The sequence below is a fragment of the Pan paniscus genome, chromosome 11 (assembly GCF_029289425.2).
Source record: "Pan paniscus chromosome 11, NHGRI_mPanPan1-v2.0_pri, whole genome shotgun sequence".
Lineage (NCBI taxonomy): Eukaryota > Metazoa > Chordata > Mammalia > Primates > Hominidae > Pan > Pan paniscus.
In genome coordinates, this window is record NC_073260.2 from 33,957,415 (window position 1) to 33,973,988 (window position 16,574).

Here is a 16,574-nt window from a genome sequence, read left to right on the forward strand (position 1 = left end):
TCAAGAATATCAGAATTTATTAAAGTTATGAATAACCGGCCGGGTGTGGTGGCTCATGCCTGTAATCCCAGCACTCTGGGAGGCTAAGGCAGGCGGATCACGAGGTCAGGAGATCGAGACCATCCTGGCCAACATGGTGAAACCCTGACTCTACTAAAAATACAAAAATTAGCTGGGCGTGGTGGCGCGTGCCTGTAGTCCCAGCTACTCCAACTCCAGAGGGTGAGGCAGGAGAATCGCTTAAACCCAGGAGGCGGAGGCTGTAGGGCGCCGAGATTGCGCCACTGCCCTCCAGCCTGCGCAATGGGAACGAGACTCCATCTCAAAAAAAAAAAGTTATGAATAACTTCATCGATATCATAGTCATAATTCTAGTAGTGAATGCATACTGTACTAAATGTTTCCTAGGTAGCACAGACCATGCTGACTGTTCTGCATACTCAGGATAATGGAATCCTCCCAACAATCAGTCTTTTACAGATGGGGAAACTGAGAATTAGATGGGCTAAGTAACTTGCCCAGGACCAAAAAGATGGCAGAGCTAGGATCTGAACCCAGATGTGGTTGATCACAGAGTCTAAACTCTGAACAACTATACTTCTTAGAATATCATAGATCTACTCCATATGACAAAATATCCACACAAGTTGATGGGGGAAGGAATAAATTACATAACAAATGGGCCTGACTCCATATTATATCACAAAATTATTTCTAGCTATTAATAAGTATAAAAAGTGAAAGGAAACCATTAAAAATAGAATATAAATTGTATCTTAATTTATAAAAGAAAATAATTTTTTAAAAATAGAAAATATAGGTAACTATTTTACTGATTTGGGGGCGTAAGGGAATTATCAATAAATTTACTGATTTGGGGGCTTAAGGAAATTATCAAAAATTTACATCGTATAGATTATAGGTAAAAGTATCACCAACAAAATTAAAAGACAAACTACAAAGAAGGAAAAAGATTTGCTACTAGTATGACTGAAAAAGTACTAGTATCCCTAATACATAAAAATCTTTTATTCAACAGTAGGAAAAATGGTGACATCTCAATAACAAAATGGCAAAGGACATGAATACAGAATTTATGGAAGAGGAAACATAAAGGACTAATAAATTACTAAAAAATACAAATTAAAATAACAAGGGGCTGTCATCTTTTGCCGTTATTATTAAGGGTGATAAGAATGATGATATGAGTATCTGCCAGATGTGGAAAATGGTGACATTCATAGACTTTAGTACAAAGGATTGGTAGAGCCTTTCTGGAGAGCAATTTGGCAATATGTATCAACATTCATAGAGTGCCTTCACCACTTGATGTAGTAATTCCCTTTCCAGAAGTCTATCTAAAGGAAAGAATTAGCAGGGTGGCAAAGATATCTCTATAATAAAAAGATTATAAATAAAAGTTTAATAAAAGGGAATATACTTCCACTATTAAAAATCATATTTCTGAGGCCGGGTGCAGTGGCTCACCCCTGAATTCCGGCATTTTGGGAGGCTGAGGCAGGAGACTTGCTTGAGCCCAGGAGTTCGAGTCCAGCCTGAGCAACGTAGTGAGACCTCTGTCTCTATAAAAAAATAAATTAAAGACATCATATTTCTATACAAAGATGATCATTATAGCATTATTAATAATCCCTTAATTTTGAGAGGAAATTGCTGAATTCAATTATAGGAGAATTATTGAATAGAATATAGTACATTCAAATGAAAGAATATTATAACTTGGTCCTGCTTTCAAGAAGTTTTAACACCATTGGGAAATTCTAATATGTTAAGGGAAAGAGAAGATAGGCCAGGTGCAGTGGCTCACGCCTTTAATCTCAGCACTTTGGGAGGCTGAGGCGAGTAGATCGCTTGAGCTCAGGAGTTCAAGACTAGCCTGGCTAACATGGTGAAACACTGCCTCTACTAAAAAATACAAAAAATTAGCTGAGCGCGGTGGGCCTGTAGTCCCAGCTACTCCGGAGGCTGAGATGGGAGAACTGCTTGAGCCTAGGAGGCGGAGGTTGCAGGGAGCCATGATCGCACCACTGTACTCCAGCCTGGGCAACAAAGCAAGATTTTGTCTCGAAGAGAAAAAAAAAAGGAAAAGGAAAAACAGAAGATAGGAATTATTTAATATGTATCTTGTCTTTATCTTTGGGTCATGAGAATATTATTTTGTCATGCTTGCATATTTTGGGTTATATTTTTTACTTGGTTGTAACTAATATTTTATCTATAATGAGCAATTTATTCAATTCACCTGTGTATAATCATCCTGTTTACTTACTCATTTATTTGCTTATTTACCAATTTATCCACTTAATAATTTGTTTATAGAGACTGGGCTTGAATTCAGGTTCTGGCAGATAATAATTGTGACTTTGGGCAAATTACCAATCTTCCCTAGTCTCTGTTTTCTTGTCTATAAATGAGAAGAAATACATCTACTCTGCATGAGTAAATGAGGTAATGTATATAAATACTCAGCATGATAACTCACTCCTAAAAGCTTCTCAAGAAATAGCAATTGATATTATTTCATTATTGTTATTTTTTAAGTAGATGCAAAGAAATAGTGGGGAACCAAAAATGTGTGGGCAGAGACCTTCACATTCTCCCAGTCAAGGGACTTATTGAAATTATAATTTTAAAACAAGAACTGTAAAATATATTACATTTTTGGAACTTAAAGGGAATGTAAATGTCAATGTAAATCAAGGATCAAACATTGAAAAAATATAACCTTAGAAATAATGCAGTGCACTGAGTAACCCCAGGACGTTCTCCAGTGTTGCTTAACAACTATGCCATTGCCACCTAGTGGAATTAGTGATGCATTACATAGCCCAGAAAATTTGAGATTTTATTTTGAAGTATTAAATGGTTTATATAGAAAGGCCAAATTACACAAATATTCTCCTATATGTCCCCATCATCTCCTTTGGACTACTGAAATACTCATCTAACTAGTCTTTCATCTTACATCAGAGCCCCAACCCATTCTCCTACACAGAACAGGCAGAGTAAGCTTTCTAAGATATAAATCAGATCATGTTACTTACACAGATTGAAAATGCAAAACACCTTGCATGGCGTGGAAGCTCTCCAGCTTCATCTGTCCCAGCCTTGCTGATTACGAGTCCCAGTGACCATCTTTCCAGTAAGAATTTTCTGCCTCAAGGCTCCCAAATATACAGGGTTTTTTGTTTGTTTGTTTGTTTTTTGACAGAGTCTTGCTCTGCCGCCCAGGCTGGAGTGCAGTGGCATGATCTCGGCTCACTGCAACCTCTGCCACCCAGGTTCAAGCGATTCTCTTGCCTCAGCCTCCCAAGTAGCTGGGATTACAGGCACCTGCCATCACGCCCGGCTAATTTTTGTATTTTTAGTAGAGACGGGGTTTCACTATGTTGGCCAGGTTGGTTTCGAACTCCTGACCTCAGGTGATCTGCCCGCCTCGGCCTCCCAAAGTGCTGAGATTACAGGCGTGAGCCACTACACCTGGCCCCAAATATACAGTTCTCTCTGCCTAGAATGTTCTTCCTCAGCTTTTTACATGCCAAATTCGTCATCCTTCAAGACCAAACTTATTTCCCTCAAACAGATCTTTCCGCAACTACATTATGTACCTCTATTATTTTCTCTCATAGTATTTTGTTCTTTTCCTTTATGACATTTCATCACAAATTATGCTCAGGTATTTTTTCCTGTTTGGTTAATACCTGTTTCCCCCTTCAAACTGTATGCACCATGTTTAACAATGTATATGTCAAAGCTTAGTACTGTGTAGTACAATAGTATGTGTGCATTAAGGAATCTATATAATGGAATGCCATTTAGTCACCAAAAATAGTGTGTTCGATGGGTATTACTGACATAGAATGTTGTACACGATATAACTTTAAGTGAAAAAAGTAGGTTTTATGGTAATACAATCATTTTTGTTTTTAAAATATGAATATATACTACATACATATTTACCATATACTCCAAATGTATGTGTTTAAAAATCTGCAAGGTGTTACCATGGTTACTTAAGTTAACAAAATGTGAGTGTAGTTAGTTTTCTTTCTTTCTTTCTTTCTTTCTTTTTTTTTTTTTTTTTGAGATGGAGTCTTACTCTGTTGCCCAGGCTGGAGTGTGCAATGGTTTGACCTCGGCTCACTGCAACCTCCGCCTCTTGGGTTCAAGCGATTCTCCTGCCTCAGCCTCCCAAGTATCTGAGACTACAGGTGTGCACCATCACGCCTGGCTAATTTTTGTACTTTTGGTAGAGATGGGGTTTCACCTTGTTGGCCAGGCTGGTCTTGAACTCCCGACCTCAAGTGATCCGCCTGCCTTGGCCTCCCAAAGTGCTGGGATTACAGGCGTGAGACACTGTACCCGACCAATTTTCTTATTTTTGCTTATCTTTTAAAATACTAATTATTTATCACCATTGTTGATATAATAGTTGAAGTTGAGATCTAATGGGATCATATCCTATATGGGACTGAGAAAGTTAGTTAGTATGACTAGTTAGCAGTAAACATTGCATTCAGGATAACTACTAACATTAGTGAGGTCTGAGGCAAGAGGACAAATGGAAGACTCTGCTCCCATTCTCTTCCCACTCCTCGCCCCAGCCCACACTAGGAGGGGCTGCTCACGCTTACCTGTGGACACCTGAGCCCACAAGGGCAAGCTCCAGCCACATCCCCTGCTACAATCACAGCCAGTATCCATCCTTAGGAAGAAGTATCTTGAGAAGAAACTCATACAGGCCTTGTCTTGGGAGGGAGTTCTAGGGTACTAGGATTCTGGAGAGTGGTATTAGGCTTAGGGTGGGCCTGTCCCCTTAATCCCATGGTGGACTCCTTGCCCCATGGAAGAGGACCAGAGAGAGGAGGGCAAGAGCAGGGAGCCTGGTGTTCAGGATCTAAAGATTGTACTGATTGCATCTAATCAAAATTAACTCTGAAAAATCTCTTAAATCATCCATAAAGTACAATACTGTACATATGTTTTATGTATGCAGCCCTATATTATTATTTTTAATTTTTCCTTGTGCATATTTCCCTATGGCTCTCAATTAATTTAATTTCATCTTCCATGATGTTTGAATCAACACCCACTTACCTGGTTACTTGAACAATGTTTCCTTCTATATCCATGGTGAGTAAACCCTTAAAAGCATTCAGATTTTCTTGATAGATTGGCTTTTAGGCTTGATGACATCTATTGCTCTCTGAAGTTAATACATCTATAAGATGACTCCTTGTATATTTTGGAAAATGGCAAGACTCGAAATGACAAGTTGAAAGAAAGGGAAATTCAATGATTCTAGGTTACCAGCTTGAACAACTGGTTTAACAGTGTTACTATTTACTGAGATAGGAAAGGTTAGAGGAAGAAGCGGTTTAGATGTATTATAATTCATTCACCTGATTCTCTATTGTTGGGTATTCAGGTTGGCTGCAATATTTTATAACAAGGAACAATAGTCTGATTTGCAGCAAAATCTTTTCACATGTCCTTCATTTCTAAACACAGAATTGCTGGATAAAAATGTGCACATTCTTGAGATTTTATTTTATTTTATTTTATGAGACCGAGCCTCGCTCTGTTGCCCAGGCTGGAGTGCAATGGGGCAATCTCGGCTCACTGCAACCTTCATCTCCTGGGTTTAAGTGATTCTCCCTGCCTCAGCCTCCTGGACCAGCTGGGATTACAGACATGTGCCACCATACCCGGCTAATTTTTGTATTTTTAGTAGAGACAGGGTTTCACCATGTTGGTCAGGCTGATCTCGAACTGCTGACCTCAGGTGATCCGCCCACCCTGGCCTCCCAAAGTGTTGAGATTACAGGCGTGAGCCACCACGCCTGGCCCATTCTTGAGATTTTTAATACACGTTTCCAAATGACTTTCAAAAGAGCTGTTTCCTCACACTGTTAACATGAGAGTAGATTTCAAACACTCAAATTCTGTCTCCCTCCCTCTTTCCTTCCCTCCCACTTTTCCTTTGTTCATTCAATAAGTACCTACTATGTCCCACACAGGGCCTGACATAAATCTAACTTTGCTCCTTGTTAGGGGTTAGGAGATGATCGGGGAGAAGGAAGTGTAATGGAGAACTCTAGAGTTTTTAACATGAGTGACTTGGATATTCTACCCACAAACTCGTTTGATTCTGGACACCAGACAAGATAAGCTAAAATTCCCTCTTTATTTAAATTGGTGGTGCCACTGAGAGTTTGTAAGAAAAAATGTTCAACTTCACACAAACCAGAAGTAGGACACTGGAAATAGGCTTTGCCCCCAGGGAATTATAATTTAGTGGGTACCATTTTACAATGCAAATTTGGCCCTCTAATTAGTCAAATGGCCACAGCAATTCTCCAGCATATGAGGTAGGTCTGTCCTATCCGGGGATCTGTCTCATGGCCGCTGATAAAGGATGGGGCTGGGCACGGTGGCTCACACCTGTAATCCCAGCACTTTGGGAGGCTGAGGGGACAGATCACCAGTTTAAGAGATCGAGACCATCCTGGCCAACATGGTGAAACCCCGTCTCTACTAAAAATACAAAAATTAGCTAGGTGTGGTGGCACGCGCCTGTAGTTCCAGCTACTCAGGAGGCTGAGGCAGGAGAATTGCTTGAACCCGGGATGCAGAGGTTGCAGTGAGCCGAGATGGTGCCACTTCACTCCAGCCTGGCTACAGAGTAAGACTCTGTCTCAAAAAAAAAAAAAAGGATGGAGCAGGAGGCCCAAGGTCAGGGCAGGAGTCCTGCATCATGAGATCATGAGGGCCCCTTTCTGTGCAGTACAGAGGGACCAGCTTCCACGCTGCTGATTTGAGGGGAAATTTCTAACTACTTGGCTTGAGTACCTAAGTTGCTAGATGTAACTCTGACCTTGAGGAAAAAAAGGAAGTTGGTGGACTTCCTTATTGTCATCACTCAGGTAGGAGAGTCCAACCTAACGCTGTCACCTCTCTCAACTGGCACTCAGTGAAACACTTGAGTATGCTCAGTACTGTAGTCACTTCTACCAGAGGTCCGAACTTACTGGAAAAGTTAGGCCTGTGCAAGACTGAAAAATACTGACAATGCACCAGTGTGCTGAAGGAATTCAAAGCAGATTCCTGGCTGGGCGCGGTGGCTCACGCCTGTAATTCCAGCACTTTGGGAGGCCGAGGCGGGTGGATCAAGAGGTCAGGAGATTGAGACTATCCTGGCTAACACGGTGAAACCCCGCCTCTACTAAAAATACAAAAAATTAGCCGGGCGCCGTGGTAGGCACCTGTAGTCCCAGCTACTCGGGAGGCTGAGGCAGGAGAATGGCGTGAACCCAGGAAGCGGAGCTTGCAGTGAGCCGAGATCGCGCCACTGCACTCTGCCTGCCTGGGCGACAGAGCGAAACTCTGTCTCAAAAAAAAAAAAAAAAAAAAGAGATTTCTGAAGTCTTGTGAACCTAATGCAAGATTGGATTATGAGTGTCACTGCTCTATTCTCTGAATGTGGATTACTATATAAACTCCTGTAATCCAGAACTCTTTTAATGACTGTGGCTCTAATGCTTAGTTGAATAACTTGCCAGAGGCTCTCTGACCTCTAGTAATATAACTTAAGTTTCTGAGTCATTGTGATCTCAACTTTAAAATGGGAACGACTCTCTGTCTCATGATTCTTACAAGGATTTAAAGATAATGCCTAGAAAGCCCTTAGCACAGTGGCTTTTGCTTACTAGGCAAAAGGAGAAAAAGTGTTCAGTAAATGATAGCTGTTCCAGGAGCAATGTATGCCATTCCAGCACATCTAATTCATAAAATATTAATGCATTCCATTTATCACATCATATATTTGAAAACCAGAGGAACCACTTCCAGGTATTGTTTTATAAGGAAAATAAATAATTTTAAGGTGAAATTGTTTTTAAAAGGCTTAACACCTGCCTTTTAAAAATATATGATACGGTTAAACCTATGGAACTCTGGATATTTGTTACTTTATTCAACATTTTCTGAATTGTTTTTATTTATCAAAATTATGCTATATATCTGTGTCTTTCTGAATGGACTCTTGCAGTGCTTAACTCAGTAGGACATCAAAGCAACACAACAGCACGTCTATCTAGACCATCCTTTTTTTTTTTTTTTTTTTGAGATGGAGTTTCACTCTTGTTGCCCAGGCTGGAGTGCAATGGCGCGATCTCAGCTCACTGCAACCTCCGCCTCCCGGGTTCAAGTGATTCTCCTGCCTTAGCCTCCCGAGTAGCTGTGATTACAGGCATGTGTCACCACGCCCGGCTAATTTTGTATTTTTAGTAGAGAGGGGGTTTCTGCCTGTTGGTCAGTCTGGTCTTGAACTCCCAACCTCAGGTGATCCGCCCATCTCAGCCTCCGAAAGTGCTGAGATTACAGGCGTGAGCCACCATACCCGGCCTAGAACATCCATTTTGGATAAGCTTGGCACTGACTCATAATCAGCTCAAAATCAGCTCAACTTTCTGGCACATTTTTAATTTGAAAGAAAAGAAAGAGATATATTAAAAAGGGATGCATGATTCTCAGTGAAAGAAAAGAGTCTTTGTAACTCTCCCTTTTACCTCACCATGCACATGTCTCCGGGACAAAGGAAAGAGTGTTTGTAACTTTTATTTCCCATGCCCAAGAGAATGCCGACATTTTGTAAATAAAAAAAGTCACCAATTTTCCTGACTTTTATTTAATCAAGTGTTTTCACTGCCTTGGTCTTTCTAGAACTCTAACAAGAAGTAAAATAGGACATTTGGCCTCTTTCCTCTGTTCCTGCCAAAACCTTGGGGTGATGCAAGGCAATAGGGCGCATTCTGCTAGGGTCAGGGTCAGGGGATCCTGGATGGGGAGGGCTTGGAGACCATGCATTTGTTCTGAATAATGGCAGACAAAAGAGACCTCTAATCAAATGCTTCCTCTAATCAAATGCTCGAAGAACTGCTGAACGGCATAGGCACTTGCTGTTCCAGAAGACAGAGCAAGGAGCACTGCATGGGAGGTAGGAAGCAACAGATTTTGCTCTCAACTCTCAGAGCAGGCAGCATGGAAACATATTGCCTTCTTTTTTTTTTTTTTTTTTTGAGACGGAGTTTCACTATTATGGCCCAGGTTGGAGTGCAATGGTGCAATCTTGGCTCACTGCTACCTCTGACTCCCGGGTTCAAGTGATTCTCCTGTCTCAGCCTCCGGAGTAGCTGGATTACAGGCACATGCCACCATGCCCGGCTAATTTTTGTATTTTTAGTAGAGATGAGGTTTCATCATATTGGTCAGGCTTGTCTCGAACTCCTGACCTCAGGTGATCCACCCACCTCGGCCTCCCAAAGTGGTATTATTACAGGCGTGGGCCACCGCGCCCAGCTAGAAATACATTGCCTTCTAAGAGAACTTCTGAACTAGGTAGAAGGTAGAAATTACTAAATTAATTTGTATTAATAATTAACAGTTGGCTATACCTGTAAGTTGGGAGTTCCAAAGCAAAGAAGAGGCTTCTCGGAGTATAGATGTTCAAACCTTCTAATTCTCAGATTGCAACATATGGTCTTTCCAAAGACTGGTTTTTCTTTTCCTGTCTTGTGTATGTCTTGAAAGATACTCTCTTTATAAAACTACAATGAAGGCACAATCTCCTTTCTTATCCTGTGAGCTTATTAAACACAGATAAAATTTACTTTGAACATACTTTAAAATCCTTCAAGTACAAATACAGCAGGGTAATATTTCAGGATCATCATTATCTCCCCATATCAGGCACCAGCTTTGTCTTGCAGCCACATTTGGGCAGGCATTTATATTAGTGCTGTTCTGTGCTACAGCTTTGCAAACTCACATTTTTTTTCTATAACCATATGTCTCTATGCTAACTCTAGCGTTCTTCAGCTTGTAAGTCTTTTTCTTTTGTGTCTTTTCAAACTTTTGTCACTTGGCTCTATTTTGATTGTCAAGTTCACTGCCAAATTTTGTTCAGTTACAATCTGCCAACATCTTGGCATTTACAGGATGTTACATTAAGAGTAGATGAGTGCAAACAGAGCAAACTACATGCAATGAAGACTGTCCCCAAAAATGTTGTCCCTCTAAGTCAAAGATTAACTTTTACCTAAATTTTTGAGAGTAAGGTCCTTTAGGCTGTTGACTTGGCCAATGAGCAAGAATCCACAGTCTGTTAGGCAATATCTGCTAATAAGAAAGTCACATTTCAGCACGAGTGGCTAAGAGATTCTCTCCTGATTTGGGGGCAGGCCAGTCAGGCACAAGCTGTTTATCTGTGCAACTGGGGCAGCTTAACCCATAGGCCAGTAAAGCCTGGCTTTGGGAATCATTTCGGGGTTGTGGCCCACGTCTAGTGGTGAGCAAATATTGACAGAACTGGGGTCCTCTTGGAACAACAGGGGAGTGGGAAGGGTGGGGGCTAGTTAATGAAGGGTGGGGGCTAGTTAATGACTGTCAGACTCCATACCCAAAACAGCTCAAAATCGTTACAAAGACATCAAGACAGAAAATCCGTAAGCTAAGAAGCGTGATTTTATTTAATTAACCTGTTCCAGAGGTAAGCCCCATAGGACAACACTGAACAGCATGATCTAATGGCCAATTACTACTGTTGCAGTGTGAACTGAAGGCTGTGAGCTTCCTGGTCTTTTAAAAATTATTTACTTCTAATTATCTTTTTCTTTCTTTCTTTCTTTTTTTTTTTTTGAGATAGAGTTTTGCTCTTGTTGCCCAGGCTGGAGTGCAATGGCGCGATCTCGGCTCGCTGCAACCTCCGCTTCCCAGGTTCAAGCGATTCTCCTGCCTCAGCCTCCCAAGTAGCTGGGATTACAGGCATGCACCACTACACCCGACTAATTTTTTGTATTTTTAGTAGAGATGGAGTTTCACCATGGCCAGGCTGGTCTTGAACTCCTGACCTCAGGTGATCCGCCCTCCTCAGCCTCCCAGAGTACTAGGATTACAGGCGTGAGCCACCGCACCCAGCCTATTATCATTATTTTTAGAGACAGAGTCTCATTCTGTTGGCTAGACTGGACTGTAGTGGTACAATCATAGTTCACTGTAGCCTCAAACTGCTGGGCTCAAGCAAAACTCCTGCCTCAGTCCTCTGAGTAGCTGGGACTATAGGCACATGCCACCATACCTGGCTAATTAAATTGGTTTTTTTTTTTTTTTGTAGGGATGAGATCTTGCTATGTTGCCCAGGCTGGTCTCAAACTCCTGACTACAAATGATCCTCCAGCTTCAGCCTCCTGAGTAGCTGGGATTACAGGTATAAGCCACCATGCCTGGCTGCTTCCTGGCCTTCTGATGGCCCACTGATATCAAGGGCAAGATAGAAAAAGAATGGAAAGGACTAGCATTTATTAAGAATCTGCTGTGTGTTGGGCACTGGTTTCAGGATATAATCACACTTTTCACTCAATCTTCAAGAGAGGGCATTATTAGCTCCTTTTGCCAGGTAAAGAAAGAGAAGTTAAGGAACTTGGCAAGGTGATGGGGTGGGCAAGATCCAAACTCAAGTCCATCAGATTCCAAATTCCATGCTTTTCCACCAGACCATGATAAGTGCATAAAGACATGCATGGTATGGCTGAAGACCAAGCAGGAGGGAGGAGGGTGAAACAAAGGGATTCTTTATCCTTCTTCCATGAGGGAAGGTCCTGATCATGTGTACGACCACAAAGTGAGCATCTTACCCATGTTGTGAAAGGCAACATGGTAATGTATCCATTATCACTTATTATTTTAAAAGCATGCGAAATTATGCAGAAAACAATGAATTGGTTTATTTCATGCCTCAGGTTCTAGGAACCAGTGCTCAGCGTTTGGCCCCAGTAAGGACACCGATGGGATTTTCTGGGGTCTGTGTGAGGGGAATGCTGTGTGTGAGTCCCTGTTAGGACAAGGAGAGGAGGCAGTGCAGCAGCTCACACATAAAAGGCACAGAAATTCAGCTCTGTTAAATATCTACATTAAAACTAAAACCAAAACCTTTTACAGCACACAGGTCAAATGTAATTACCAGAATGCTAAGATACTTTCCAAAGGGACTGGGACTTTTTGTGTTTAATCTGCATGAAATTCTCAATTAATAGATATAATCTTAGGCCTTTTGACTCAGTTTTGACCACTGTCAGATAAATAGGAGGTTCTGTACTTGGTGCATTGATATTCCAGTGGGATAAACAACCTGATAAAAAGCAAATCTTACATTTAAACTATTCTGTGGTTATTCACCACCTACAGGATAAAATCTAACCTTCTTGGCAGGTGGGTGAGACGTGGCCTGACTCCTTGGCCTCATCTCTTATCATTTCCAGCCTCACACTTTATAAGAACATATTATTTGGAGGTTACTGCTTTCCAAGTGCATATGCCGCAAATGCTATTTCACACCTTTATGCCTTAGCACACACCAGTCTCTTTTCTGGGAACTTCAGATCTGGCGATGTCTGTGGAGGATTTGGAAGATCACACTTTTCCCCTAGGCCTCAACTTATTCCTTGACCCACCCCAATGGAATGAATTGTTGCCCCCACCCCCAACTACTGTGACACATTATACACACTTCTATTGCTACACTGACCACACCTATACCCTCTCCATCCCTCAACTGTGAGCCTCCCTGAGAGGAATACTGGCATATAGTAGGTGCTCAGGAAAGTAGAAGAACCAATTTTTCTCTAAGATATCATGGTACTTTTTTTTTTTTATCTTGCCTTGAGTCTTTGATGTCAGATAAGAATTAGCTTCTTCTTATTTCCATAAAACAATAACAGAGAACAAATTCCCTAGTCAAAAAGTTCAGTAGGCTGGGTGCGGTGGCTCATGCCTGTAATCCCGGCACTTTGGGAGGCCAAGATGGGTGGATCTTTTGAGGTCAGGAGTTCTAGACCAGCCTGGCCAACATGGTGAAACCTCTACTAAAAATATAAAAACTAGCTGGGCATGGTGGTGGGCACCTATAGTCTCAGCTACTCGGGAGGCTGACGTAGGAGAATCGCTTGAACCCGGGAGGTGGAGGTTGCAGCGAGCCGACATCGCGCCACTGCACTTCAACCTGGGCGACAGAGCAAGATACTATCTCAAAAAAAAAAAAAAAAAAAAAAAAATTCAGTCAATCCTTTCAGAGAATATCCAAAAGTTGATCTTTTTCCAAATGAACGTAAAACGGGAACATTCATTCTAAGAAACATGTAAGATAATCGAAGGACAATATTCTTCAAGTATATATTGTTTCTACCTGAAAGCTAGTGAAAAGAGGATACACATATAAAAGTTAGTGTCCCATATCTGGGGCTTTTGGTATGTTAATTACCACTGTTAGAATGCAAACACTAAATGCCTTTAGTATTGGAGGCCCCATTAGAGAAAACACCTGTGTAGTTTCAGGGGTTGTTAATTGTCACTCTCAACCAGCAGGTGTCGCTAGAGACAAGCACATGTACTATGGCTGCCCTCTCAAGGACGACCACCCCAAAATCCTGCTCCAGCTGGAACTCCTGCCTCCCTCTAAGGTTCCGTCCCTCCGTGGAAACTTCAGCTGGAACAGCATGCGTGTCCATAGTTAGCAAAGTTTATTATACAGCAGAATCCTCTGGACTGGGTTGGGGTTTGTTAAAATGCAGATTTCTGTCTGCCGGCTGCAGAGATTCTGATTCAGCAGGTAGAAGTGAGACCCTGAGTAATTTCTGTTTTAAACGCTGCCTTTTTTACCTTCCTTGCACCCCCTATTGTGATGCCTTTTGAGAAACACTGATTTCTCAAAACTGTGGGCTTTGAGAAATCTTTGAACTGTGGGCTGTTCAAAATCATCTACTCAGGAACAATCAGGCTGCCAAAGGATTCATTTGTTGATTCACTCAATAAACCTCTATTGTGCCCTTAATAACTCCCCAGTTACCCTTGGCTACCTTCACAAAGTTGTGCAGCTCATCCTCCTATCTCAGGCTTGGGATCAACCATAGAACCCAGTAAAGTCTTGACCTTTCCTTTCTTATGTTTGATGGGTGAGTATCCCACCAAAGAACCTGGCTTCCACTCTGAGAGGAAAAAAAAAATCTCCTTTTCTCATCAAGAGCATTCATATATTTACAGAAACTCTGCCAATAAATAGATACCTAATGGTTATTTATGGGACATAAACATTCCAAAGTGGTGAAAATGCATCTTATTCCTATGGTTTTTTTTTTCTTTTTTGTTCTAGCAGGGTCTCGCCATGTTGCCCAGGCTGGAGTGCAGTGGCTATTCACAGGTGTGTTCATCACGTACTACAGCCTAGAACTCCTGGGCTCAAGAGATCTTCCTGCCTTAGCCTTTTGAGTAGCTGGCACTACAGTTGTGCACCACGGTGCCCAGACTACTATGATTTTAAACACAGATAAAAATAATAAATCTATTACTATCTAAAAATTAAAATGCTGCTATGTTTTACGGCAATATTAACTTTGTAAATCCAAGATAAATAAAAATTCTAGTCGTAAAAAAGGGGATAAATTAGATTGCTACAAATAAATTACAACAAAAATTTCATTAGAAACTTAAAATTGCTATAACATGTTTACCCAGGGGGTGCTGAGAGAGCATGCACTCTTAGGAACTTTAATGAAAATCATGGATCCAAATGCACACTACAGCTAAAAAACACTAACTGTCGGCTGGGCGTGGTGGCTCACGCCTATAATCCCAGCACTTTGGGAGGCCGAGGCGGGCGGATCACGAGATCAGGAGATAGAGACCATCCTGGCTAACACAGTGAAACCCCATCTCTACTACAAAAAGTTAGCCAGGCATGGTGGGTGTGCCTGTAATCCCAGCTACTTGGGAGGCTGAGGCAGGAGAATTGCTCGAACCCGGGAGGCAGAGGTTGCCGTGAGCCAAGATCGTGCCACTGCACTCCAGCCTGGGCGACAGAGCAAGACTCTGTCTCAAAAAAACAAAAATACAAAAAAAAAAAACCCAAACACTAACTGTCCAGGGAAAGCTTAGCATGCCCTGAGTCCATCTATTTTTTTTTTTTTTAACTTTCTGACTCTTAGAAAAATTTTTGCACTAGAATAGACTTTAAAGGTCATTGAATTAGCCTTTCACTCTGTGCTCAATACTGCTTTACAACATCCCAGCTGCAAAAGTACCACCCAGCCTCTACACACATTCCTTCGTAGTCAGGGGGATCACGTCTTCTCCTGGGGTTAAGTCCATCTTGGTAGTGTTCCAGTTTTTAGGAAGTCTTCCTCACATTCTGTCTGATAGGCAGGAAAAGCCAGTGACTCCACTAGGTGGCCTTTCCCCTCCTAGGACTTAGCACAGTGCCTGGATTAGGACTGCATCTCAGCTGCATTTAACAGAAACCTATTATAGTGGCTTAAACAAGAAAGGGATTCATTCTTCTCACGTAACAGTAAGCCCAGAAGACAGCAAGCCCAACTGTGGAGAAATCAGGCAAGAATGCTTTCTGGGAACCAGGCTCCTTCTATCTTTTGGTTCTGCCATCTTTGGTCTGTGGTTCTGTTGGTGTTTGTAATATGTCTTTTGTTCTTTCGAGTAGGATCACATCTGCATTCCAGACAGGCCAGAGAAGGGGAAAACCAGGAAGATGGGTGGCACCTATATCGGGAAGGCGAAATTTTCTTGGAAATTGCCAGTATTCTTCAGCTTATATCTCATTGGGCAGAACTATGTCATACGGCCACTTCAAGCTTCAGGGAAGTATGGAAAGGTGAGTATTTTAGTAAGGCATTTTGCTAACCAGAATGATATCTGGGTTATATTCATGAAAAAGATGGGCAGAAGAGCAATAGCAGGGCAATCAGCACTCACTGCCACAGCCTGATAGTAATAGGTGATTAACATATGTTAACTGACTGATGAAACAGAAGTCTTTTTCCAACCATTAGAACCCTTTAGGGGCTCAGGACATGACTATAGACACCATTTCTTCTACAACATCCCTTTAGATATTTGAATATAGTAATCATTGCTTTTCCCTTTCTCTACCCCAAGATGTCTCTTTTCCCAGTAGATATCTTCTCTAGGCTTGTCTCTGAAAACACTCTCATTCGTTTATATTCCAGGTGTGGATTGACCTATAAAAAGTAATGCAGAGTAGGCAGGGCGCGGTGACTCATGCCTGTAATCCTAGCACTTTGGGAGGCTGAGGCGGGTGGATCATCTGAGGTCAGGAGTTTGAGATCAGCCTGGCCAACATGGTGAAAACCCGTCTCTACTAAAAATACAAAAAAATTAGCCGGGCGTGGTGGCAGGTGTCTGTAATCCCAGCTACTCGGGAGGCTGAGGCAGGAGAATCGCTAGAACCCAGGGGGCAGAGGTTGCAGTGAGCTGAGATGGTGCCACTGCACTCCAGCCTGGGTGACAGAGTGAGACTCCATCTCAAAAAAAAAAAAAAAAAAAAAGTAATGCAGTAATTTCCTTTCTCCTGCTGTATATCACGTGGTCGCTATTATCAAATAGCTACCACAAAAGCACATATTGTGCCCAGACCTTGGTTTCCAAATACCAGTTTCCATTAAAAGGAACCAGGGCTTTGAAGACTTGGC

The 16,574-nt window shown here is 41.8% G+C and overlaps 1 protein-coding gene across 3 annotated transcripts in view; it reads right to left on the reverse strand.

The window, feature by feature from the left end:
- SLC44A1 (solute carrier family 44 member 1) overlaps positions 1 to 16,574 on the reverse strand; it is a 194,355-nt gene that overhangs the window by 10,823 nt on the left and 166,958 nt on the right. The window contains exon 16 of one of the 3 annotated variants that reach the window (XM_055117768.3): positions 1,489 to 1,583. The exons of the other annotated variants lie outside the window; for them this stretch is intronic. Within the exon in view, the coding sequence (XP_054973743.1) occupies positions 1,489 to 1,583 (95 nt within the window). The remainder of the gene's footprint in view (positions 1 to 1,488; positions 1,584 to 16,574) is intronic. 3 annotated transcript variants of the gene reach the window in all.